This window comes from Strix aluco, chromosome 3 (assembly GCF_031877795.1).
Source record: "Strix aluco isolate bStrAlu1 chromosome 3, bStrAlu1.hap1, whole genome shotgun sequence".
NCBI lineage: Eukaryota > Metazoa > Chordata > Aves > Strigiformes > Strigidae > Strix > Strix aluco.
This window is the reverse complement of record NC_133933.1, coordinates 80,748,229-80,773,288: the sequence shown is the minus strand read 5'-3', so window position 1 is coordinate 80,773,288 and position 25,060 is coordinate 80,748,229. Positions and strand designations below refer to the sequence as shown.

Genomic DNA, 25,060 nt, shown 5'->3' with positions numbered 1-25,060 from the left:
CTGCTCAATTGGCTTTTTTTCATGTGAATCTCTAACATGACTGCTTCATGGTAGAAGTACATTGTGTAAAAATACTGTTTTCATCACATCTTGGTGTGAAATTGGCACAGTGTACCACAAGGAGGTGACTAAAATATGTCATCATTACTGTGCTTCTTTCCCTAGCACCTGTTTAGTCTCTGTTACCATTTCATAGTTATTGCATCTTCTGGCTGAACAGTCAGTAAGGGAGTCCTGGGAACTGTACTCTCCACTACTTAAACGTGGAATTTCAATCCAAAGGATCCTTTAATGCTTGTTAACGCTATTAACCTGTTAATCTGATTTGTCTTTAAGCTTTCTGTAGCATAGAGCATATTTTTGCCCACTGGTATGACCATCTTATTTCTGTATTCTTTCTACTTGGTAAAGAGTGTATTCTATCAAATTATGTCACTATTATCCTACCAATTATGTTAGTTTATGAATGTAAAACAAGATATTCCAATTTCACTATGTATTATTTTTAGCCTCTGCCATTTTGTATGCATGCTTGGGTTTTCCATTTCTCTGCCCTCAGTTCAAATAGAATTCTGTGCTTATTGCTATCTGAGGTTTCAGATTTCTGTGCTACGTTTTACTTAAGGATATGGCTTTTTTAAGATTGTATGTCATTCCAAATTACTTATTTTTCTTTAACTATTGTCTATCCCCAACTATTTCATCAAAAAGCACTCTTTGAACCTTATCAGCACCAGCAACTTTTAAAATCTAGATGAGACCTTCTCATCTCAGTAAGGCTCCCTTCGTTCCAGGAGTTTGGAGAGGTGAAGTTGATACAGTCAGTGGGGATGTTTTCCACATTAGGGTTAAGATCTGCAGCTTCTCTTTGCAGCAAATAACCTCTTGAGAATGAGCTGCCCTTCCAGGATGTATTTTTTACAAATTCAAAAATACCATAGTTTAATTGAGTCACTTTTAGTACTGTCCCTCAGTTCATAGAAAACAGAGGAAGAGCATGCCAAATGCAAACCTCAGATCTCTGACCGATAACCAGACCTCAGCTTTATCAAGAATGTCCCTGTGATACCAGCATGTGGAAGCAGTCAGGTACCTGATGCTGTCTTTATTCTTTAGGATACAAAGCATTGTACTTCAGGCATATAAAAGACAAATGAAAAAGCCAAATCTGACTGCTGTAGTTGATCTCCCTTTTTCTTTTTTTGCTTAAACATTGGATTCTTAAGCTGTCATTTCACTCCTGACACCAAAGAGGTTGTGAGCTCTTGTTACTGTGAATGCAAACCTGCTTGTCCTCTCTTTCAGACTCCCCAGAAGGAGTCAGGGGTTATTCAGGTCTTGTATCCACAGACAACAGCTTGAAACCAGTGATCTGCTCAGATCTCTTGAGTCAGAATTGCTTCAGGGTCATTCCTATTTTTATACTATTTTGAATGGTTTTAAAATCTACATAAATATTGTAGGTTTTTTTCATGAGTATAAGAGTTAAGATTTTATTGAAACGGCCCTGAACCTTCTGTGCTGTGAATTTAAACCATTTCTCATATACCCTTCAGCAGCCCTATCAAGCCATGGGTCATGGTTGTCTCTGATGTTTTGCATATTGAAAGTAACTTTGAGTTTATCAGTTTTTCACCTTCTGTCCTTCACCTCTTTTTAGACTGACAAGCATATTTCTTTAGCCTTTTCTAGGCCAACATTTCATCGTTCATGTTACTCTCAATTTTTATGTAAATTTTTCTTTAAAATACATTGCTTAAAATTGGACACGCCAATCTAGACTAGGCCTTGCCAGTGCTGTTCCGTGTTTTATATAGCTTTTCCTTTGCCATAAATCTCAGATTTCTTTTTTTTCCTTCATTGGTGTCAGATGGACTTAAGTTTATCAACACCATTACCCTTGCAGCCTGTATTTTTTTTCCCAGTACCTAATCAGTTACTGTCTGGGGTTTGGGGGGTTTTTTTGGTATTTGTCGCTCAGCATATCTTTGCTGAAGTGAAATATTTCACACTTGTCTTTGGTGTCAGCTGCAGGTTTTACAGGTATGTGATCCTTTACTGATGTCATAATCCATAAAAGTATTGAATAAAATAGTCCAGGCAGGCCATTTTATAATCTTGTATAAGATCCTCTCCCAGTTTGATGGAAAACCATTTATAATTACTCTGAGAGTCTGACCTTTTTTTAATTGGTAACCAGTTTTGCATCTGCAGTCATTGGTAATCTACCCTATTTTGAATCCATTGATATAAGGCAATCTTCTTATATAATTTCAGCTACTAAAGAGAAAACTTTCTCTCTAGAAAAAAACAAATTTCTTTTCATAAGCCGTTATGACATAAATGGCCAAAAGCTTAACTAGCATTATTTTCCAATGTTGTAGTCCTTGAAGCATGGCTAAAAAGACTAGGAAGTCCTAAAATACAAGCATTCGTTTGTTCTTCTGTATCTGTACCTTCAGTCAAAGCAGTCTCTTTTCTTGAAAATTCCCTTTTGAGCATTGTTTTTTTTAAAAAAAGGCAATATACTTTCCTTACTTATGTAGGTATATATAAACTTCCAGTGCGAAGCAGAATTATGGATTTTCTTTTACATGCTGCACACAAGCTATTTATGAATATGGTAGAGAAATAATTTCATAGCTATTTCAGCATCAGTACTCCTTCTAGAACTTGACTGCCTCATTCATGCAGCATTCAGTATTTTAAAATCTTTCCTTCACAAGATACTAATGTCCTTTTTGATAAGAAACAGTCTTCTGTCCATGAATCTCAAAGCTCTTTATGAGTATTCAGTAACTTGGTTGTAACAGGATTACTTCATCAGTAAGGCTGGTATTTTAAGAGCTTAAAATTACTCTGACTTGGAAATAACTTCTGATTTTTTTCATCTACTCATGTTGCATGCGACACTGACAGTTACTGTTACCTCTTACAGTTGTAGGTGCTTTATTCTCTGATTACTTCGATTCTGTGGAGAGGCCAGTGCAGTCAGCATGGGTTAGTCCAGCTGTATTTTTCTGCATACCTGAGCTACCGTGGGGGTCTCTATGCTGCATTGCACAGTACAGTGTAAACATATTTTAATTAGCTGTCTTTCTGGAGTGCACATTCTAATGCGCACAAGTCTAATTATTTAACCAACCATTTTCAGGTGTACTGAAATTATGGATGTAGGTGGAATTGTACCTTTCCTTGCTAAAAGATGGCATGAAATATCTACCTCCTAAATAAAACTGAAGGAGACGTAGAAGTCAGGGCACATTATATGGCATACCAGCTGAGTAGGATAAAAGCAAGCTGTCTTTTGCAGCTGCGTTTAGAAGTCACAGCCAGAAAGAAAAGATTCTCTTTCACATATCTACTAGAAAGTAGAAATTGTTCAGAGCTTTTCTATGAGACTGTTGCTGGACCAAGTTCAACCCAGCTATAAGAAGTCTCCGCTTCCACGGGAAGCTGTGCTTGGCCCAGGGGCCCTATTCATTAGAATACTGTCCCTCTTTTACAAGTACCAAGCAAATAGAGTCCCAGAGACTGTGTCAATACAGTTGGAGGACAAGTAAACCACTGTATTGATTTTGACAGAAATCCAAAGTAATATCTCTCTGCTGTTCACAGAAACCTTACAGCTTGGAAGAGAACTTACTGAAATAGTGGCTTAGTAAAAGCAGGCAGTTAAATTAGTGAAAGTCTAATTGCAGTGTCTGATCAATTTGGTTATCCATGGAAGTACAACCTAATAATAGCCTAGAATAAATTTTTGTTCTTCGGTTTAGGTATAGCAGGAATTTATATTTCATAAGAGGGCATTAGTATGTATTTCTCTCCCTGTCATATTCATGGAGCATCTGGGTGTATGTTGTTCCATGACTGGGTCTTAACCAGGTTTGCGGCTCCAGAGCTGGTCTGCAGGTGGATTGTTCCATTTGTATGGGAACGCTTGATGTGTTCTTGGAATGGCTTTTCTACTAATTTCAAAAATATTTCTGTTCCAGCATCTTTTTATGAACTGGACTGTCTTCTAGGACAGTAGTCTTTCTGAGAAATGTTTGAGGAGATGATCTTCTTTGGCTATGGGGATAGTGTTGATAGGTTCTCAACTTGTATGCACTCAAGTGCTTTTATAGGCCACTGGTCTCTGGAGTGGACAGGGTAATCTCCCACTGTTCATGGTTGCCTCTGAATCAACAAAAATATAAGAATTAGATTGTATGCTGTAGGATTTCTTCGATTTTGTGTGTGTGATAAGTTTTACCGGTGGTTTAATATCTTGATTGCTTTTTTTTTCTTTCTTTTTCATCCTTGATATGGAGAAATTCTCATTAGGTCCTCAAGGGACATTTTGTCACTTGAATAGTATTTAACAAAAATTGGTGATATGTCCACCAGGGTGCAGTCTTTCCCAAAAAAACCCCATGGTGGTCAGTAACTGTTCAGTGCACCTGTTCCTTGGAAACTAGATGAATTTATTTGTCTATCTTATTCTTGCAAAATCATGCTATCCGCTTCAGGAAAAATGGAGAAAACCTGTAAGATATGCCTATTAAAATGAGAACCTCAGTATCAAAAACTGTACATATCCTGAATATCTATGAAATGCTGGTACATTTAATAAATTATTTATAAGAGTAAATGCAGCAGATTTGGGGTTTTTTTAATGAGGCTCAATAGCTGTAATCAGCAAATGAAGATGTGAATACCTAATTCTTTTAAAAATTAAAGGCCATTGCTGCTGCCTCTGATAACATCCATGTTGGCCAAAGCAACTGCTTTCAAGTTGAAGGAACAAGCTTTCACAACTCTGTCAGGAGGAGGATGAAATAATTTCTGCTGCGGGGACAGAATACGCACAAAGCCCTGGAAAACTTCATTTGCTTTCTTTTTCTCCCCATCTCTGTCCTCTTCCTTCCAGCTGCCGCCATCCCCGGGACTGCCAGAGCTGAGTAGCACACTCTGACCCAGCAGAGGTAGTGGACAGGGCAGGGGACTGCGGGGCCAGAGGCTGCTGCTGAAGCTGGAGGGTTCTCTGTGTGCAGCAGCAATGGGCTGGTTTCAGTGTGACATACTGGCTTCGCAAACCAAGGAACAGTGCCCTGAACTAAAGGACCATCTGTTTAAAATCACGTGTCACTGCCATAAGATTTTGAGCTGGTCTTTTCCTTACGCTGTGTTACAAGAAGAGGTTGCTGTGGCGTTTCAGAATCCAGTGTTTGCATTACAGCAAACTGGTCTGAATTCAGTGTTGACCTTGCCTGGAGCAGGGTGTTGGGCCAGGGGCCTCCTGAGGTTCCTTCCCACCAGAAAGATTCTGTGATTTTACTTCCGATGACTATCCTCCCATTGTGTCTTATGTTAACTGTTGCCTATTTTATTTATTTCCTTCTCTATCTTGTGCAAATCTAAGCATTCTGGCGGCAATGCATACTCAAGGGCCTCATGGTAATACTTTGTAATAATACTCCGACCAAGTGAAAAGTGGATGGGATTTCAAAGTATCAAACCTTCCTCATCCCTAGATCCTTGAGAGCCAACAGGAAAAAATTACTTCGGGGCCAGGGGGGTGGGCAAAGAATTAAGTTGTACAAAACTAAAAAGCTTGACTTAACAGTATTTCATTTCTCGCCTTGTTCTAGGTTATGCTTTAGATCCATCTATAGATAACCCTGAAGTTGCTACCAAATATATTGGTTCTGTAGAAGAAGCTGAAAAAAATCAAGGTAATTAATTCAAAGTCTCATATAGATGGCTTGCGATTGATGACTGTTTCCATTTCTTCTTTACTAAGAAATGGAATAGGTATGGGAAAAGGAAGGAATTATGAGAGACTTACCCATGTCCAAAGACACAACGAAGAAAGGTGTGTGGCAATTGTAATGTGAAGAGAGAAGAGAGATTAGAGTGCTTTGTTCTCTTGAAGTAGCAAATATTTCAGGCTATCATGTCAAATTTCAAATTAGGATTTGCAGTTGGAACCTAGCATGTGCCATTGCATGAATAGAATTGATCTGTATATTTGAAACAGCTTTTTGGTCCTCTTAAATTCTGTCTTAGCTAAAATTGTCATGTGTCTGCATTAGGATACCTATATGTTGGGCTAATGACCTTAACTGTGCTACTCAGTAGCAAACTGATCACCCTGTATACAATCTCTAGCACTTCTGTTGGGAATTGCATGTTATCTCTGCTTAGCAGAGTTAAGCTGTTTGCGTCATTTGGAAGAGAAAAACCATTGGAAAGTTGCCAAATGGTAAAGGCATAGTGTGCTGCTGGGAGAATTCACTACTGGAGACATGGGGTTTGCAATTAATACTTTGATACAAGATATTTAACACTCAAACTGACTTGTTTGCATTGAAAAATTGTACCTGTGTAAACTTTAGAGATATGCTTTCCCTTGCTTGTCTTTTTCTAATATCTTATTCGCATGTGTATGCAAAGGTTCTTTATTTCTCTGTCTTCTTCCACAGAATATATCCAAGGTTATTTCACTCTTTCCCTCTAAAGTAAGATAAAGAAAATAGACTTATTTTGGTAAAGCAGCTACAGACATTAGACAGAAATGGCTAAGATTAAATAATTCCAAAAATAAAAAAATACCATTTTCATAATGGAATTATTTTAGGAAAACTCTTGATTAATGTACAATTCCTTCATATGATCATTACTTCAATTTTTACATCACCTATTTCCCCTTGTTTATACAAAGCTCTTTGGCTCCTTTGCACTAGATGAGTCTTACTGATCTGTAGGGAAACTTTGATTGAAAATTGCTCATAAATGTATATACAACCTTTGGAAAAACTTTCTCAAGTCATTACTTTAACATCTTTTAATTTATTCTTTTTTTCCTCGCATATCTATATTGTTTAATGGTTTTGATAAATGAAATTCTGAGGGCACAGCATTTGTGAAAAGCTAGCATTTATATGGAAGAACGAGATATGGTTGGAAGTAGATAACCATGTCAATGAGGACAGACTTTTTAACAGGGCCTGTAGCAATAGGTCAAGGGGTAAAGGTTTTAAGCTAATACGCAGTAGATTCAAACTAGATATAAGGAAGAAATTTTTCACTGTGAGGGTGGTGAAACACTGGAACGGGTTGCCCAGAGAGGTTGTAGATGCCCCATACCTGGAAACATTCAAGGTCAGGTTGGACAGGGCTCTGAGCAACCTGATCTAGTTGAAGACATCTGCTCATTGCAAGAAGGTTGGACTAGATGATCTTTAAAGGTCCCTTCCAACCCAAACCATTCTGTGTTTGTATACATTTTTACTAAACTAAAATATACAGTTGTGTGGGGTTTTGGAAGACTTGTCTTATTTTGGAGGGTTTTTTTTGAAACTGAGAGGGGTGAGGGGGATTGGAAGCCAATTCTTAGGGCTCTACTTTTAAACATTGCCCTATTTAAAATTTGAAAATTGATGTATTCATACAGTCTGCAGACTTATTGTTAAAAATGCATGGTTAAATACTCTTAACAAATCATGACATACAGTTTAAGTGGTTCCTCTGTTACTGTACATAGTTAGCAATGTTCATAGTTAGAAAAGTTAGCAATGCTTTGACCAGTTTTGCTCAAATCGTTTTTTCCGTTTTGCTGTGTGTATTGGAAGGAGTGGTGGTGGTGTCTTTTTTTCTTTCAAACTGACTGTGGCGTGACCTATGATGTTGTATTCTGTGTCAGCAGCTAGGCGGTGTATTGTTTCCTTCTTCAGGTTTAACAGTGTTTGAAACAGGACAAAGAAAAATTGAAAAAAGGAAAAAATTCAAGGAAAATGATGCATCTAATATTGATGGTTTTCTGGGACCGTGGGCAAAGTATGTGGATGAAAAAGAAGTAGCCAAACCATCAGAAGTAAGTACTACTTTAACACAATAGATACAAATTGTTAGTACATTGTAGTGGTTTTAACAGAGATCCAGCTGCACTAGTAGCTTGTCCAAGCACAAGATCCATGCTGTGCTTTAGGGTGATAGAAACATTTCAGGTGATATGTCCGAATACAGTGTTCCAAATATTCTGCATTCATTTATTTGCAAGACTGTTGGGAAAAAAAATTCATTGTATCTCTGTGTCGTGTGTAGAGTCTGATTAAAAGTTATTTATATTTTATAAATGGAAGCAGCTTGAAAAGAACTGAAAGTAAAACTTACCTTAAAGAAAAAAACAGCCAAGCAAAAAACCCAGCAATAACACACATGTATCCCCAGCCCTCCAACCAACAAACATCCTTATTCTTCAGTCAGTGATGCTTAGCTGTAGTCTATGATTCAAAAGATAATATTTAATTCTTTTCTGTGTATACAGCTTTTCAAACTATTCTGGTTTTGATAAAGGTATTCTCTTTATCGATGCATAGAACTATTTCTAATCTCATTTAGCAAATAAATGTGTTCTTAATAGTAAGTAAACAGTAGTACAGTTCTGGATTTTATGTGATTCTGAACCCTGAATTTTTAAAAGATCATGTTTTGTTTTTCCAGGAAGAACAGAAAGAGTTGGATGAAATAACAGCTAAGAGGCAGAAGAGAGGAAAACTAGAAGATGATAAACCTGGCGAGGAGAAGACTATATTACATGGTAATGGCATCTTCCTGCCTGTTCTCATTTTCTTGCTCACTGTGTTTTCTTGCCTGCTGTGTTAATTAGTAAGGATGGCAGACAGCCTCAGCAGTTTTGCTGAGGCACCTTGATGTTTCTGTATTGGAGATAATAGCGCTCACAGGCATAAGCATAAAGGACAGGGAAAGAGATAATCTTGGACTAATTCCACTTCTTACTGTGAAGAGCAGTGTGGAAATGTCATCTTTCAGGGTACAGGTTTTATTTATTTATTTTTAATGTTACCAGACGCACATATCCCTTTCCTGTTTTACAGAGCAAACATTTTAAAGTTATGAGTTTGGCTTAGTTTCAGCTTCAGAATTATTGCAGTTTTATGGGTCAGTACTTTCATCAGCAGGTAGTGCTTTGACTTATGGCTTACATACAATTTAGAAAATCACTTTATACTTCTTCAATTCCTAATGTAAATGTTCCTGCTGTCATACTATGAATAATTGTGTATCAAATAATTACCCTATGGAAGCCTATAGCATGTGGTACCTTCAAAGAAAATGGTTTGGTAAGTAAGTAAAATTAAATTATTTTTGGAAACTGTTACTTCAACTCTCTGAATGCAAAGCAGTCCTGCCTTAGGTTGCTTGGCACAGACAGGTAAACAGACTCTCTCTTTGTTTACCACTTTCTACATCCAGGTTCACACGCACAAGGTGGTGCATCCTTTCTTACATGCGTTACAGAAAAAGTGGCTATGAGATATGCATTGCTGACATTAGTAACTTCATTCTCTTTATATGTAGTAGATCGTGACAATGTTTATTGAATAGCGATGAGCATTACAAATATGAAGTTTTAGCCATTGGGCCTCCTATAGAATAATTATTTTGTATCTTAACTTTTCGTGGTCTCTACCTGAAGTTACACAGTGAAAGACCTTACAAGATAAACTTTAATCTTTGCAAACACAAGCATTCCAGAAATACAACATTTTGTACACATGTGTAAACATTGATAAACATTCATACTGTGCAGGAAGTCACTTGTACAACCAAAGCTGCTGTAACGATATCCCAGAAACTGAGGAATTAGTTTAATTGGTACACAGCTTAATGTCATGGCTATCCAACGCAAGTCTACTCTGAAATACCCATTTCTGAGCACAATGCATCCCTGCATGTCTGGCCAGTCACTTCTTAAATCTCGTTAAAGAGCAGCTGTTGGCTACTGCTGACCAGTATTGGTTCACACCAGCCAAATGGATCTTTTTTACTCTGATTTGCAATTCTGTGACTGACACAGCACAGAGCTGTCTGGAATGTGAATTGCAAGCAAATGCCAGGGTTAGTGTTGCACATTATAATCTGTGTAGAGTTGGTATAAGCAAACCCTGGTTGACTGGAGAAACTCTCGCTGTTTGATGATGAATAAGATGTGTAGGGGGGAGATTGTCTTAATGTTGAGATTATCAGATTCCAAGCAGACTTTGCTGAAATGACTTAATTTTGAGTTAGCTGTAGTCAAATAAGGTTCCACATCTGTATCCTATGAAGTGGGTTTTCCTTTTTTTTTTTCCTCCCCCCACTTCACAGCAGAGCAGCTGTTTTAGAAAAACCTTAATTGTGTGTGGCTGTTGAGCCCTTCAAAGATTATAACCTCTTAAAATACATGCTCTTGGATTCTCAGAATTCTGTGTTTACCTTTTCAGTTAAGGAAATGTATGACTATCAGGGGAGATCTTATCTTCATGTCCCTCAAGATGTTGGAGTTAATCTTCGTTCTACAGTGCCACCTGAGAAGTGCTATCTTCCAAAGAAACAAATCCATGTGTGGTCTGGACATACAAAGGTAGGAAGGCATGTTTGTGAGCATGCATCATAAAAACCCACTTCACTTTGTGTCTGAAGCTAATAACCTCTATAAAACTGAAGTATCAGTAGAAGGAAGGAGTATTTTTGTCTTTACTGTGTTATGCATGTAATTGGTTGCATTACATGCTCGTACAAGGTGTCTGCCTGCTCAGATGCAGTTGTTTACCTGCATATACTTTTTCATTAATATAGTGACTTCCGGACATCCCTTAACAGGACAAATATTATTCAGTGACTTCTGTGGGATTTGGAGTTATTTCCTAAACTACCATGTGAATAAGAGTAAGGCTAATTCTAGAGATCTCTGAAAATGCATTTCTTTTTTAACAGTAAAAGTACTTAATGGCTATTTCCTATCAAAGTTAAATAGGTTTTGTGATTATGATGCATCACCATTACAGGTTTCCCAAACACAGCTATTACCTTTGAGGGGTGTGCTTTAAGAGTTTTCTTTGATGATGCTAAACATCTACAGTTTCTCCTTGTGCCAGAGCCCATAACTATATACATATTTTTGGTATTTAAAAAGTGTTTCACTGATCAGGTTTGTAAAGCTTATACTCAATTTGCTGCTTCTTGTCTCTAATTTTCAGTATTGCTTGAGAGAATATGCTGTGCTGCAATGGACAGCACCTTAATGATATCTGAAAGATGAAGAAAGGAGGATACAGGGAACACTTTTAGTTTTTACCCTTTTTTAGTTGTTTAATGATTGCTGCATCAAAGAGCTTGTAGCTGCAGCTATCAGTGTTTTCAAGGGTAACATCTTCTCCCCAAAGCTCTAGTCACTCCTCTGCCTGTTATTCTATTAGAACAGACCAAGGCATAAAATGGCTTTTTCCTTCAAATGAGATGAATAATGATACTGATGAGAGAAGCAAAAGAAAGATGGGCTGACAGATCTAGAAAAGCTGGGGGATACAAGTAGGCAATAATAGGTAGGATAAAGCACCCAACTCCAACGAGCGATGGGAGCAACTGGATGGAATACAAAAAGAGTAAATGACATGAAATGGAAAGAAGGGTCATCAAACCATGAGTACTTGGTGATTCTTTGGACTTCTTCTGGAAGGAGTACCTGAAATACAGATAGATGCGAAGATGCTGTGCCCAAGGAATCTGAGTTCAGTGGGTAGAAGCCACTGGTAGTATATGTCAGAAATGGAGCTGGCCAGACATACTTTTTGTGGAAAAGTTCTTCACCTGCCCCACCTGAACATGCTTGTTATACAGAAACAGTCACCCAAACCCACAGTTTGTATTTCTTTGCTGTGTTTACCACGGTAATGGGGTGAGTGTTGAAGGAGGGTATATATACAGCTGTTGAAGTGAATCAATTAATGATTGTTCAAAACACATCACTGTTTCTAAAATGGAATGTGGATAGGTTATTTGTTTTGAAGATACAGTATCTGTATATGTTATGAAGATAAGCTTTAGCTTTTTCATTGGAAAAGAGGGCAAGTGAACTGAGGAAATATCTAGCAGCTCCACTTATTGTTTAATTATGTCCTTATTTACAGGGTGTCAGTGCAGTTAGATTGTTTCCTCTCTCTGGGCATATACTGTTGTCTTGCTCAATGGATTGCAAAATTAAGGTGAGTAATTTTTCAGTTTTCATGTGTATATTTTATGCCATCACTGAATACAGACAATGTATTTTAGCCTACCTAAACATTTGGTATTTAGCGTATTTAAACATTCTACCAAATACCTTTTGTCTGTGTTACTTTTATTTTTCTCACTTGATTTTTAAATTACAAATTTGTTGGAACAAAGATAGAAACAATACACAAGACTGTGGGTGTTAGAACAGTGTTAATCATTTATTAATAGCATTTAGAAGATCACAAGTTCCTCGGGTTATTGCCTTTGTTATTATAATCATTTTCTGTGAAACCTAGTTTTACAACTAGCAGTAGGTTTCTGCTGAAGTGTTTTACTGAAGCATTTGTGGTCTTGAACTAATCTCATTTTAGTCCAACATATATCATTTTAGAAAGCTGATGATATTTTTATTTTTTTTTACTAGAAAAACCTTCAGACTTTAAAGTTGGAATATGATATGGGGGTTTTAGTTATCTTAAGGGGGTTTTGCTAATAAGAAGGTGACAGAGCATTCTTGTGAATTTCTGGGTAATATGTTTATAATTAATTTCTTAAAAGATGTTGCCATATATGTTTGCACTTAATTTCTGCATCACTGTTGTTTAACAATTGACATCTTTTCTCCCCATCCTCTTTTTTCCTCAAGCTATGGGAAGTATATGGTGATCGAAGATGTCTACGAACATTTATTGGTAATAGTTGGGGTTTTTTTTAAACTGATACATATTTAAAGCAACTTCATGGAAGGGTATGGTTTAGGTTAGCTTATTAATTTATCATAGAGAGGACCTGTAGGCATCCAAGGCAAATGGTATTCAGTGTGATCTCGGCACTAAGAATTGAAAAATGTGCAAGTTTTTAGTGAACCTTTGTCATTATTCCAAGCAACTTAATGTTGATGTATAACACCTTACAACCCTTGAAACAAAATGTTAGTATACTGCAGTCATCGTTGCTTTATGCAAGACTCCTTTCCAAAGGCAAAATTGTGGAATTAAATTGCCCAGTATTCATGTTGAGAACAGCAGACCTCTGTAGGGCTGTGAGAGCATCTCGTGATCGGATGATCCCACCTTAAATAGGTGGTCTCTTCTGTGCTGAGTTTCTAGTGCAAAAGCATGGGAAATTTTTTTTTAGGTTCAGGTGCCATCTTTGTTCATGTATCATGCTTTTTAAAGCAGATAGCTGAAAGAGAAATACAAACTTCTTAGCAGCCTTGAATGCAGAACAAAAGCAGCTGACTCTCCTTTTGAAATGTGAACGTTTCTAGAACACTGAGTGAATATATGTTGAGTAGCAACAAAGAAGTCTTTTTTCACCTAATATTTCTGATGACAGCAGAGTCGCAAAGATGATGGCTCAAAAAAGGTTCTCTCTCAATAGACTGCTCTTTCTGAACAGTTTGACTGTTTTTCTCAAAAGGTTCTTATTATCAACCAGTTTCACCTGCTGTTCTGTGATATTTAAGTTACTGTGCCAATATTTTAGCTAAAGAGATCCACAAGTCTGATGCAGTGGTCAGATGAAAGTATTGGGGTTGAGGGGTAGCAAGGTTAACACCAGATGAAAGCATTTTTTATTTTCTGATCTAATATTTCTCATATTTTGTACCTGTTTTCTAATTATAAATGTTTCTCCTTTAAATGTATCTCTTGTAGTTTGTCTCTCCTCTTTTTCATTAGATGTTGATATTTATTTAAAATAGAGTTTAAAACACTTCTCATGCAGCTCTTAACTGTGACTAGAACAATCTTTGAAGCCAGCAGTACTTAAAAGTTCTGCTTGTGTATCAATTTATAAATGATGCACAGTGGTTGGTTCTGTGCCATGCTATTGTTTATAGTGCTTTAGATGTGTGTGGATTTGGGGGTTTTATTCTCGTCATGCTTTAGGAGTTACTTTTTCACTTGAATCATTCTTTATTAGTGCTCATGGAGAACTTCAGTAAGCGATTTCCTTGTTCTCTTTGCATTGTTAAAGACTGGAGCATTTAACTTGAATAATGTTTTTTTTAAAAAATTAAGCATGAATGGATAAAAGTTTATCATCACATTTTTTCTATCTTGTAGGACATAGTAAAGCTGTTCGAGACATCTGTTTTAATAATGCTGGCACTCGGTTTCTTAGTGCTGCATATGACCGCTATCTTAAACTCTGGGACACCGAAACAGGTAGGCTTGTATTTGTAGATGCTGTTATTTGGCACTATGTTTAATTAATAGTAAATATCAAGATATATTATCAGTCAGTCAGGTTGTTTCCAATTGTCCTTAATATCATAGTTCAGTGTTTAGGCTTTCATTACAGGATGAAGTCTTTTTTTCCTAAATATTTTGTTATCTGTAATGGTGCAACTGACACTACCTATATACCTATATTTCATATACCTTTTTATTTGAGGGGTTTGATAGTTACTTGTAATGCTAGAACAATTTTCAGCAAAAAGACAAAATTTTACCAAATCAGTTAATTGCATGTTTACATTTACAGGCATAAAGTTAAGTAATGAAATCACAATTTAGACTTAAATATGCTTAATTTAGAAGAATTATTTCACTTGATCTTTCCATTAACCTGAACTTGAAGAGCACTCCAAATAAGAAAAGGTGATAGAAATTGAGCTGCTGGCAGAGGGAGTTGGAGGGCAGGTCTGATGCTCTCACAGAACTGCCTGGGAGATGCTCTGTAACATTCTGCTCCAAGTAGTTTCTTAAGATAAAAGGATACAGGGTAGATTTTGTCAATATTCTTTTAAACTTAAGTCTGTTCCTAAGACAGGAAGTTTCCATATTTGAAAAAGATGCTACGTTTCTTGGTTAGCTAGTCATGGGGGTGACAGCCAGAAAGGTCTAAGCCAAATTCTCCAGTCTTGAGTCTGAACTCAGTTATTTAGACACTTGAATAATTTACGGAGCTTTTGGATTAAAACAGGCTCCTGTAAATTACAGATAACATGTAATCAGCCATGCTGAGCTGATTACTCAGCTGAGTAATGTGAGGCTATGAGAGGAGGTCAGTAGTTTATTTTGCCATTGGATTACTGTTATCCTTTCCTAGGTTTAGGATTGAGGAGTTCTTGCCTGAGTTTAAGTCTCTTGTTGAGAAGACCTCTGATCCTAAGGAGGTGATGCTTTGCAAAGACAGTGGTCAGCTTGTGATGTCCTGACCAGCCCTGATGTCCTTGATATATCCTGATGACATCCTGAGCAGTTATTGTTTGGAAAGCTGTAGTAAGGCTAGGAACAGTTTGTATGTGTATGTGTTTATACAGGTGCGTGCCTACAAACATGTGAAAGGTCTAATCAAAGAGCAAGGTAAATTCTACCCTGTAATCCTCTCAAGGGATTTAAAACAAGTATTTTCTGCTGTTAGTAAAGCAAAAGTAAAATGAATGGTTTTTATCAATATTAGCAAAGAACTGTCAGTCCATAGAACTTCCAACCTGATGCACCATGAATGGCTTTTCTCTTGCAGGGCAATGTATTTCAAGATTTACAAACAGAAAGGTTCCTTATTGTGTCAAGTTCAATCCTGACGAAGATAAACAAAATCTCTTTGTTGCAGGAATGTCAGATAAGAAGATTGTGCAGGTATGTCTACTTAATATCTCTTCCTCTAAAAATTCTGATATTTAGTAAAAAAACAAGGTTTTATTCTGACTTCTTTATTTGTAGTGGGATATTCGAAGTGGTGAGATTGTGCAGGAATACGATAGGCATTTGGGAGCTGTCAACACCATTGTGTTTGTGGATGAAAATAGAAGATTTGTGAGTACATCTGATGACAAGAGCTTAAGAGTCTGGGAATGGTAAGTTTAAAATTTTGAATTTTAACATATTATGAGCAAACTGAGAAGAAAGTTTATTTTTAAAAGTATACATAGCACATAGGACACTGGAGTGTACTGAGTTCTACCTAGCTGAGGAAGAACTAGCTTTTAAACCCTATTCTGGCTTAATGCTTGAGACACTTCATAGATTTCCTCTTCCCCCACAGAAGGCATAAGACAGCCCTGTCAGCCTGAACACACCGCACTCTATTAGGGATCTCTGTTCTTTCTCCTTTCCCCAGTGGTGTATTAGCCCTTAAATTAACTTTTTTAAGAAATGTAGGCTCTGTTACATTAGTGTGTGTTGGTTTTGAATGCTTCAGCCCATGTATGAAATAACTAATTTAGTGTAGCTTAATTTCTGGTTTTCTGGTAGTCTGGGTTTTTTGGCAGTCATTGATACCCCACAGTGTGGGTACAATAGACAACAGAAAAGTGAAAGTCTATCCAAGAAAAATTCGTAAGAAACATCATTTTAAATGGCATCCAGTTTTTAACATATCTGGGGAGAAAACAAATCTCTTCTATCTGAAGTGCTTTTCACAAGGTTCTAGGTACTAAGATTTTCAGCTTAGGACTGTTAAGATTTCTCTAGAATTTCAAATTTCTTTTTGAAATAGTCACTTCCATATCTTTAGGTATCCATTTCCTTTTGCTGTTCACACATGCAAAGCTGTTGCACAATACAGACACTAGTTCGACAGTTCTGTGACTAATCAGTTCCTTCCTAGCTTTTTTTTTTTAAAAAAAAAAAAACCTAGACAAGAGACTCCAATCTGTGGTATTTGAATGTTACCCAAGCAGCCAGCAAAACCCTCAGCATGTCTGTGATCAGCTGCTATCATTGCCAGTAGCATTGGTGGTAATGACCAAAGTCTGGGAAGCCAGGCTTAGGCTAGACATGCAGTGCTGTCATCATATGTCACTCCAAGAGAGCCTCTGTTCAGTACTTCATAATTAGACCCATGCATTTACTGAACCCCATAAAGAAAAATCTTTACAATATCATATCTGCTAAGGAATGGCTCCTCTCTGGCGGGTGGGAGGATGATCTCACTTGCATAAATCTGTTATTTCCTTGAGACTGGATTGCCCTTGTTTTGTGAGCTTTGTGTTGATGGCTGAAATAAATAGTGAAGTGGGTGGGTTTAGTCACTCTGTAGGGAAGAGCAGGAAAGGCAGAAAGGTTCTGGCATGGGAACATCACAACCTGATTGTTCAGTAGCAGAAGTTTTTTTCCTCTTGAAGAAAATAATACGTATTGAGCTTGCTGAAGAAAGAGCAACCTTGTTCAGATCATAAGGAACTCAACTGTAGGCAACATTCTATAATACAGTTGTTGCGGATTTTTTTGGTTTTATAAAAAGCAAATGTAATGCTGTCTTCCTAGGCATGATTTGAATACCTTTCTCCACAACCTGCCATCATATATGTTAATTGGTCTGTAGGCATATTTCTATAACTTTGAGTTCCAAATTTTTACAATGCATTAAAACTAAGTTAATATATTCACTACAGAAGCTTTCAGAGCTTGAAAACTTCCGTGACAAATTATTGCATGCTGCACCTCAAATCCTTTTTTCCCGAGTTCATAAGAAAAATTATTTGCACATTAGGGCGATTTGGTTACTGCACCTTCTGGCATGTATCTTCATATGTTCTTCATAACAGTATTTCTTCAGTATTCTACAGAATCAAAGAGGAATTAATTCTGGCGTGAGTATGGCCTTAAAAGCCAGTAATTAAAGCTGGTCTAATTGCTTAGTTTCAATTGTCTAGAGGAATTTTGTAGTATGTTTTGTAAACACTTTGTCTTGGCCAGAGCTGGTAATGGGGTGCCATGTCAGACTTCATCACAGTGAAGAACTTCTCCCCTGAGAATCTAAATCTCCTTTCCCCAAGAGTTCATCCCATGTGCATAGACTTCACTGTGCTGTACACTGAATTGCAGTTGGTTGTTTGTTGAAAGTTCAGACTACAGGTATAGCACAGACCCTTGCAGATTAAATGGTTTCTTTAGGAATCTTAACGGAAAATTTGTCTGCTTTCACATTTCATGTGATTGTATCGTTACAGCAGGGATATTAAAGTTGACATGGGTATCATATTCTGTGTTCTTTCTTCTAGAAATGCAAAATGTTATTTTGTCTTTACTTCATATGCGTCTGATCTTATTTAAGTAAACAGTGAAATGATTTGGGCAATTGACCTTGGAGGCTTTTATTTCCTTTTACCTTCAAGTCAGCTAGCAAAGCAAGAACTGTACAGTGGTAGCTTAGCTGTCATCCTGACAGACTTAGAAGGCTTGTCATCTCTGTAAAGCTATACCCCTCAGCAGGCCTTTTCTCTCCATTGTTCCTGGTAAAGATACTGTAGTCTCCTGAGAGAGCTCTTCATGATGGGTAGATCCCAAAATTGGATTGGGTTGGGTCTGGGGTTTGTTTGGGTTTTTTCCTTCCTTCCTTCTTTAAAAGGATTTTTCTCTCCTGCTTGGGGAAGAAATTGTATTAGAACCCCAGAGTATCACACTTCTAAATCTTGGCTAGCAGATACTATTGATATTTAAAACTTTTCAGCCTTCAAAGTGCTATGAAGTGGAGAAAGGACTTGAAGATCTTTAAATTTAAAAATTTGAACAAACTATATCACATGAGTTTTGAGGTCAGGCAACCATGACAGCAACTTTTGTTGTAATTTTTTTGAAGTTTTTTGGTAAGCGAGCAGGCTGATATTACTTATTTATCAAGTTGACTGGAAGCAAATGTGAAACATAAATGTATCTCGTTATTCTGCCTAATAGTTTAATGCAGTGTGTCCTGCAGCTGTCGTAAGTGTGTCTGGTAGGTTTCAACATAAAGCAGAGCTGTCTTGAATAAATTCCAGTAGATGAGCCCGTCTTCATTTGTAACGGGAGAGAAGGCAGGACATCCTGTGCTGCATTTAAATTTCTCTCTGCCATACAATTCAGCATTGGAGATGCATCTTCTGTAATGAGATTTTTTTTTTTAATGGGGCTTCCAGTGGGATGGCTTTTACCTGGCATTGAGGACTCAGATGACCGGTGGGCTGAGAGGGAGTGTTAGATGGTGAGAGCTGATCAGGATCTGGCCTTACTACAGCGATGACCTTGTCTGCTGTTGCAGGTGGGGTTTGAAGCTGTTTGGGTATTGATGCAAAAGGGTAGGATGGGGCACAGGGGGCTGCACTTCCTGTGCTGTCATGTTGGTCAGCCTCAGAGATTATGTGGACTTTTTGTTACTCTTTTGCAGATTTACTGTCCAACAGTAGCCTTAGGTCTGCTTGTTTGGAAGCCAGTTATCCCTGCTCATGCTTTTATCCACAGAGTGTATTAAGGGGATTGCCCTTCTTATTCTGAGGGGTAAATGATTTTAACATTTAACTTGCAGGAGCATTTGTTGCTTCCTGACAACAGAGAAGCTTCTCGCCCTGCTGCCCATGTGCATGTTGCTTAACGCAAGATGACAGGAAATAACTTACTCCACAATTAAATAGAATTGTAATTACCTTGCTAATGTTGACTGTACTGCCATCCAGCAAGGCTCAGTCAGCCAGTACAAGGCAGCCACCCACTCTCTCTGCTCCGATAGTGTCCCAGCAGCCCTTCTACTGTTCGAATTAGAAAATGAAGTCATAACCATCCCCTTTGTATTAATTAATGTTGCTACAGAGCATTTTGCATGTGTTTTCTGCTGAATGCATTAATCAATCTATTTTCTGCTGGAGATTTCTTTTGCTTAATGAGAAAGACATGTGCATGCCTTCCCTTTTTACCGGTCTTCTAGTGTAGGGTATGAGGAATACTGTGAATATGCATGGACCGTTAGTAATTCAATTTATATAGTCAAAATCAAATGACAGTTCTGCAGAGTAAGGATTAGACTGTACTTGTTTTTTCCCTAGGCCTTTGTAAGGGACAGTGTACGTTCTTAGCATACACTGGCACAGTCCTGTATGCAATCGAGACTGGGGAGTTCACAGTTCACTTCAGCTGTGGACATTTGAAATTGGTTGACATCCATTTGAGGAGATCAGGAGGAAAAGGACATTGTTAGAGAGATGAGAGAAAGAGACTCCTGGTTTTTAAAAAGGAAAAAAAAAAAAAAAAGAAAAGAAAAGAGAAAATTCTAGTTAAAACTCAGTAAGATACATGCATATATCAGTCTATTCTTGCTACCTATATAAGAATTTTGTAAAAGCTGCAGTTAAACTGGAGGCAATAGAGTATCTTTGTGTTACAGTTTTACTTTTAACAATTGGAACTATGATTCTGCTTTAGACTCTGGGTCATTTCATTGGGGTAAATTCACTCTATCAGAGGTTATCCTGTAGATGGCTCTGCAGCTGGAGATCTCTAGGTGGGCATGCATAATATTTTTGAGCTTTTGCACATTCTTCCTTTGGACACCACCATACGCTCTCCATGGTTCAGTGGCTGAGTAAACCAGCTGACTGGAGGCAGCCCTTTGGAATATCTCCATGTCTTCATAAAACACATACTTCTTCCTTTTGCAGGGACATTCCTGTAGACTTCAAGTACATAGCTGAGCCAAGTATGCATTCGATGCCAGCCGTGACTTTGTCTCCAAATGGTAGGTTAACGCTCTTTACTGCCTTCTTAGGCCTAGTTTACATAGGCATGTCTTACTGATTATATCTCTGTAACGTTGCCGTGTTACATCCCCCTATCACCTCATACTATCCCCACCCCCCGAAATCACTGTGTGCACTTATTCCAAGATTGGACTGGATCTTGGTTTGATTTAGAAGTCTTAAGAAGAACAAGTATATCAAAATGAGGGGTTATATCAGGATAACTCTATCAGTTTAAATTTAGACCTTCATCCAGACAGGTCAAAATGACTCCTTCTTTTCATAGAGCTAAAATGTGCTCTTTGCTGTATTTAAAATACTAAGGGAAACAATGTTTGGAACTGACGATAGCTGCAAAGTGCTAAGCAAGTTCAGCAGTACTTCTGGTGCCACTGTTAAAGCAGAAACTGATGTCGTACACGATTCTGTTAATGCTGTTCCTTTGTGTTCTGAATATAGCCCAAATAACTCTGGCATAAGAGAAATCCCAAATTATCTCAGTGTTTCTGTATGTTAATGTTTCACTGGTGTTTATGTTCTTCAGTTAGAATCAAACTGAAGGAGGATAAAGGTTTAGTACCTTGAGTAATCAGTGAAAATCCTTCTAACAGGACAAAAATCTCTGTTATCTGTTTTGGCCAAAATTAAATAGCTTTAATGTCAACATTATTGAAGTGCTGACACATTTACAGTTAACAGTCCCATTATGTTAAGTAGTTGCTGATCAACTTGTTGCACAACTAACGTTTTCAGCCAGCTATCAGCATTAAATTGTATTTGTTTTGCAGTGTAAACATTTTATTCTTAACAATAGAAGTGGGTTTCTAACATAAAAAGGAAGATTCTGGAGAAAGAGATAGCTACATTTAAAAATGGTAGCTTCCCAAGCTGGCCTTTTTCAACCCCTGTTTCTGAAATTGCACAACTTGCTGTATTCTGATCCAGTTTTTCAGTTTGTCTCATTCTTCCACGTCGAAATACTGGATTTCTCATTCTTTTTCCAGTTCTGGCTGGCCACCATTTGAGTGTTTGATTTCTGAGATGAGACAGTAAATGATGGTAGGAATGAAGTAGTCATCTTTTCAGCTCAAGACATCACCTGTCCCATTAACTAACATTATCTTGACCTGCAGTAGTCCAATATCACAAAAAACAAGTTCTTTTGGAGTAATTATGCTACAGATTGTGCCAGACACATCATGCATAATTTTGGAGCTAAATGAGTCCTTTAAAGAAAAGTAAATAGAAAATTTTACAAGTATGGAACTTTTCTGCTTAGGGGCACTGATTTATGAATCCCATCCATTAAATTTTTCCTCCTAAGCAATGCAGGAAACCAACCTTTTAAAAAGTAGAAGAGGAGAATAACATGCTTGGGGTACACACTTGATTTGCTTTTTTGGGAGGCTGAAGAAAATCCTCATATTCCAAGCTAGTAGCTGGAAGTGTGATCAGATTTACAGTCAAGTCAGCACACTTTATGTTATCACTGTTTGCACAAAACACTGTAAAGGCAGTGACGATATGCAGCGTTCAGGACAGAAGTCTCTATTCAATGGTGTTCTGTAGCACATCATCTTCACTGGATTCTCAGGCAGGAGTTAATGCACTGCCAAGATGCAGAATGAGATAGAGTTAAGATTAGAAAAGCCTGGGGTTTTTTCTTTGACTACAGTATCTTTATTAAATTGCATTCCATTAGGGCAGGAAAAACGTAAGGATTTTCAGACTCCTGAGTCTACCTTAGACCTGTTTTTCCCGTAAAGAAGATAAGAGGTGACCATCTTACAGTACCCACAAAACAGGTATCAAATAGATTGCAGCTAGATGGGTTTTTTCCCCTCATCTGAATTACTTGATTATGTGCACCAGCAAGCTTACTCAGTAGCTTAAAAACTTACCAGTAAGTCAGTGGGGTTGATGCAGCACATTGTTGTAACAGCCAGAACTTTTCTAGAGTCCTGAATGCATTTTGTAGGAATATGCGTCCCCAATCCTGTCAAACATAGGGTCTTGCCTCTTGGCAGTTGTACCAGGCAGAAGCAATATCAGCTGCTACCTAGAACCCTAGTACAGAATGAAAATCTGGAGTAAGATAGTGCAAGAAAGGTTATAAAAATCTCTTAAAACATTCCAGTTAAGTCTGTTCCTTCAGATGTGACACTCTGATACCACCTTTGTTTATTGCATTTATAGGGAAATGGTTGGCTTGCCAGTCGATGGATAACCAAATTCTGATTTTTGGAGCTCAGAATAGATTCAGATTAAACAAAAAGAAAATTTTCAAAGGTCACATGGTAGCTGGCTACGCTTGTCAAGTGGATTTTTCACCTGACATGAGGTAAGTTTTTGTGGGAATGAGCTTCATCTTAAAACTTGCTGGCACAGACACTCAATTTCTTTTTGAATACTCTGCAACATTCATTGATGCACAGTCACCCTGCTAACTCAGTATCAGAGTTCTCTAGCCAAGCAGCAGAACGGAAAGTTTACCCTTGTCATTTGATAGGACTAAGTTATACTCAGTGGTTGCTGTGAGCAACATTAAGAAAACAGTCCATGTAGTCCAGATTCCCCATTCTGCAAAGATGATTTACACTCCTGTTAAACCATGCAGAGCCTCCCCTTGGTCTGCCTAGCCCTGGTGCTGCACAGGAGGCTGCCTCTTCTGACTCGCATCTGGCTCTCTTTGCACATGGTCTGCAGCACAGGGTTTATTCCCGCAGTACGCGCTTGTCTAGAATACCTGGGATTCAGACTTGCCCAGTTTTCCCAGTTTGCAGGTCTGACGTGGGTATCCTCATTTATTGTTCAGAGAACCATCTTTCTCATCCCGTTTGCTTAGTAATACACCCATACATTTACCACTGTATGTACATAAGATATTTATTGCTATAAAAACTGGAGAATAGCCTCAGCAAAACTGGAGGAAAAAGTGGAAAGCAGTCTCTATAAATTTTAGAGAAACTTCTGGCACTTTCTCTTTTGCTGATGTATTCCCTTTAGTTCCAGTAACACAGTGTATGGTATAATCGCATTGCTTAGCACATTTACCTCGCAGTTGATGAATCACCTTCTGCAGGACTTGTACGCTTTAGAGCACAGCATGAATGCTAATTCTTTGGTAGGTGTGTTTGCAGACTGTCAGACAGGAAGCTCACTGGGTGAAGCTCTTTTCCGCTGCTCGGTGTAAAGGTATTATAATACAAGCAGTCTTCACACATGATACAGCTTTTATTTTAATCCTCTTTATACAGCTACGTGATATCTGGAGATGCAGATGGAAAACTTAACATCTGGGACTGGAAGACAACAAAACTCTACAGCAGATTAAAAGCGCATGATAAAGTCTGTATCGGTGCAGTGTGGCATCCGCATGAAACATCTAAAGTCATTACATGTGGCTGGGATGGTCTTATTAAGCTATGGGACTAAAGAGGATGCTACGAAGATCTAAAGACATAAGTCCTGCTTACATGTGAGAGTAGAGTGAATTCTGCTGTAAGGATGGGTACATGTTTGTAATACTGCAGTTCTCAGCTGGCTGTATATATGCACTAAAAAATGGGAAGTCTTCAGAAGACATAACTGAAAGGATATAGTTCTAAATATGACCTCTGGGTATGAGAAGCTGAGGTCATCTGAAGCATGCAGAATCAAGTGTTAGTTTGTCGTCTCACTGTTTGTGCAAAACACTCTTGTAAAATAAAGTAATTTTAAGAAAAACTATTTTTGTGGTTCTGGCTGTCAGAGTTAAAGGAGAAACCAGCGATTGTGTGACTCTCTTCCTAAGAAGAAATCTTTGATATTTACTGCAATAGAGCTGAAAAAGATGCATTTATTTACCTGGTTTGGGGTGGTATTTTGTTGTCCTCAAAATACTTCTACCTTTACAGAACAGAAACCCACTTGCTAAGATCTGTTAATTCACAGGAGGAATGAAGAACTAATCGGAAGCTGGCAGTTGTCAGATAAACTGTATCAACTGAAGACTGTATTCATAAACTTTTGGCTTCTGTGTGTATTTAACAATAGCATCATGCTGATCACTGAGTTTCATCTTTGCAAGTAGTCCTCAGTTTCAAGATTTTTCTTGTAATGGTTGTGTATTGTGTTGGTTTTTTCTCTTCCCATATGCTGTTACTTTCCAATAAGCACAACATACTAAAAGAAAAAAAAGTGATTGTCTCTTGTTCGGATTGGAATACATTGTATTATAAGCCCCATAAAGATTTTGACAACTTAATGTATATACATGTCACACTTTTTCTCTTAAAGAACTTATTTTTAATAAATCTTTTTATAAAAAGTCTGTTTGTCTTCATTCAGTTCTTCTGTCTAGCAGTGTCCATATACAATATTTCTTACCATTTGGTATTTTAACTTGCAGTTGTACCAGCATTCGGATAAACTCATTCTCTCACACTGCTCATACAAAACTAACGCAAGTTGGACGCAGGAGAAAAAAATCCTTTCTCCCTCTATGCTCTCTTTTTGAGCACATAATGGAAACAAAAACGTTTAACGAATTTATCCCATTGATTAGTCTTTAATTACAGTTTTGAATTACGCTATAGG

At 37.7% G+C, this 25,060-nt stretch overlaps 1 protein-coding gene across 1 annotated transcript in view; it reads left to right on the top strand.

The window, feature by feature from the left end:
• Window positions 1–24,794, top strand: part of CDC40 (cell division cycle 40) — a 41,668-nt gene extending 16,874 nt beyond the window's left edge. Inside the window, exons 4-15 of the mRNA XM_074819356.1 lie at window positions 5,634–5,717; window positions 7,719–7,858; window positions 8,488–8,584; window positions 10,272–10,411; window positions 11,958–12,032; window positions 12,689–12,734; window positions 14,112–14,213; window positions 15,517–15,632; window positions 15,717–15,850; window positions 20,405–20,481; window positions 22,679–22,823; window positions 23,740–24,794. Of these exons, the coding sequence (XP_074675457.1) occupies window positions 5,634–5,717; window positions 7,719–7,858; window positions 8,488–8,584; window positions 10,272–10,411; window positions 11,958–12,032; window positions 12,689–12,734; window positions 14,112–14,213; window positions 15,517–15,632; window positions 15,717–15,850; window positions 20,405–20,481; window positions 22,679–22,823; window positions 23,740–23,917 (1,334 nt within the window). The 3' untranslated portion in view covers window positions 23,918–24,794. The remainder of the gene's footprint in view (window positions 1–5,633; window positions 5,718–7,718; window positions 7,859–8,487; window positions 8,585–10,271; window positions 10,412–11,957; window positions 12,033–12,688; window positions 12,735–14,111; window positions 14,214–15,516; window positions 15,633–15,716; window positions 15,851–20,404; window positions 20,482–22,678; window positions 22,824–23,739) is intronic.
• Window positions 24,795–25,060: the final 266 nt, after the last annotated feature.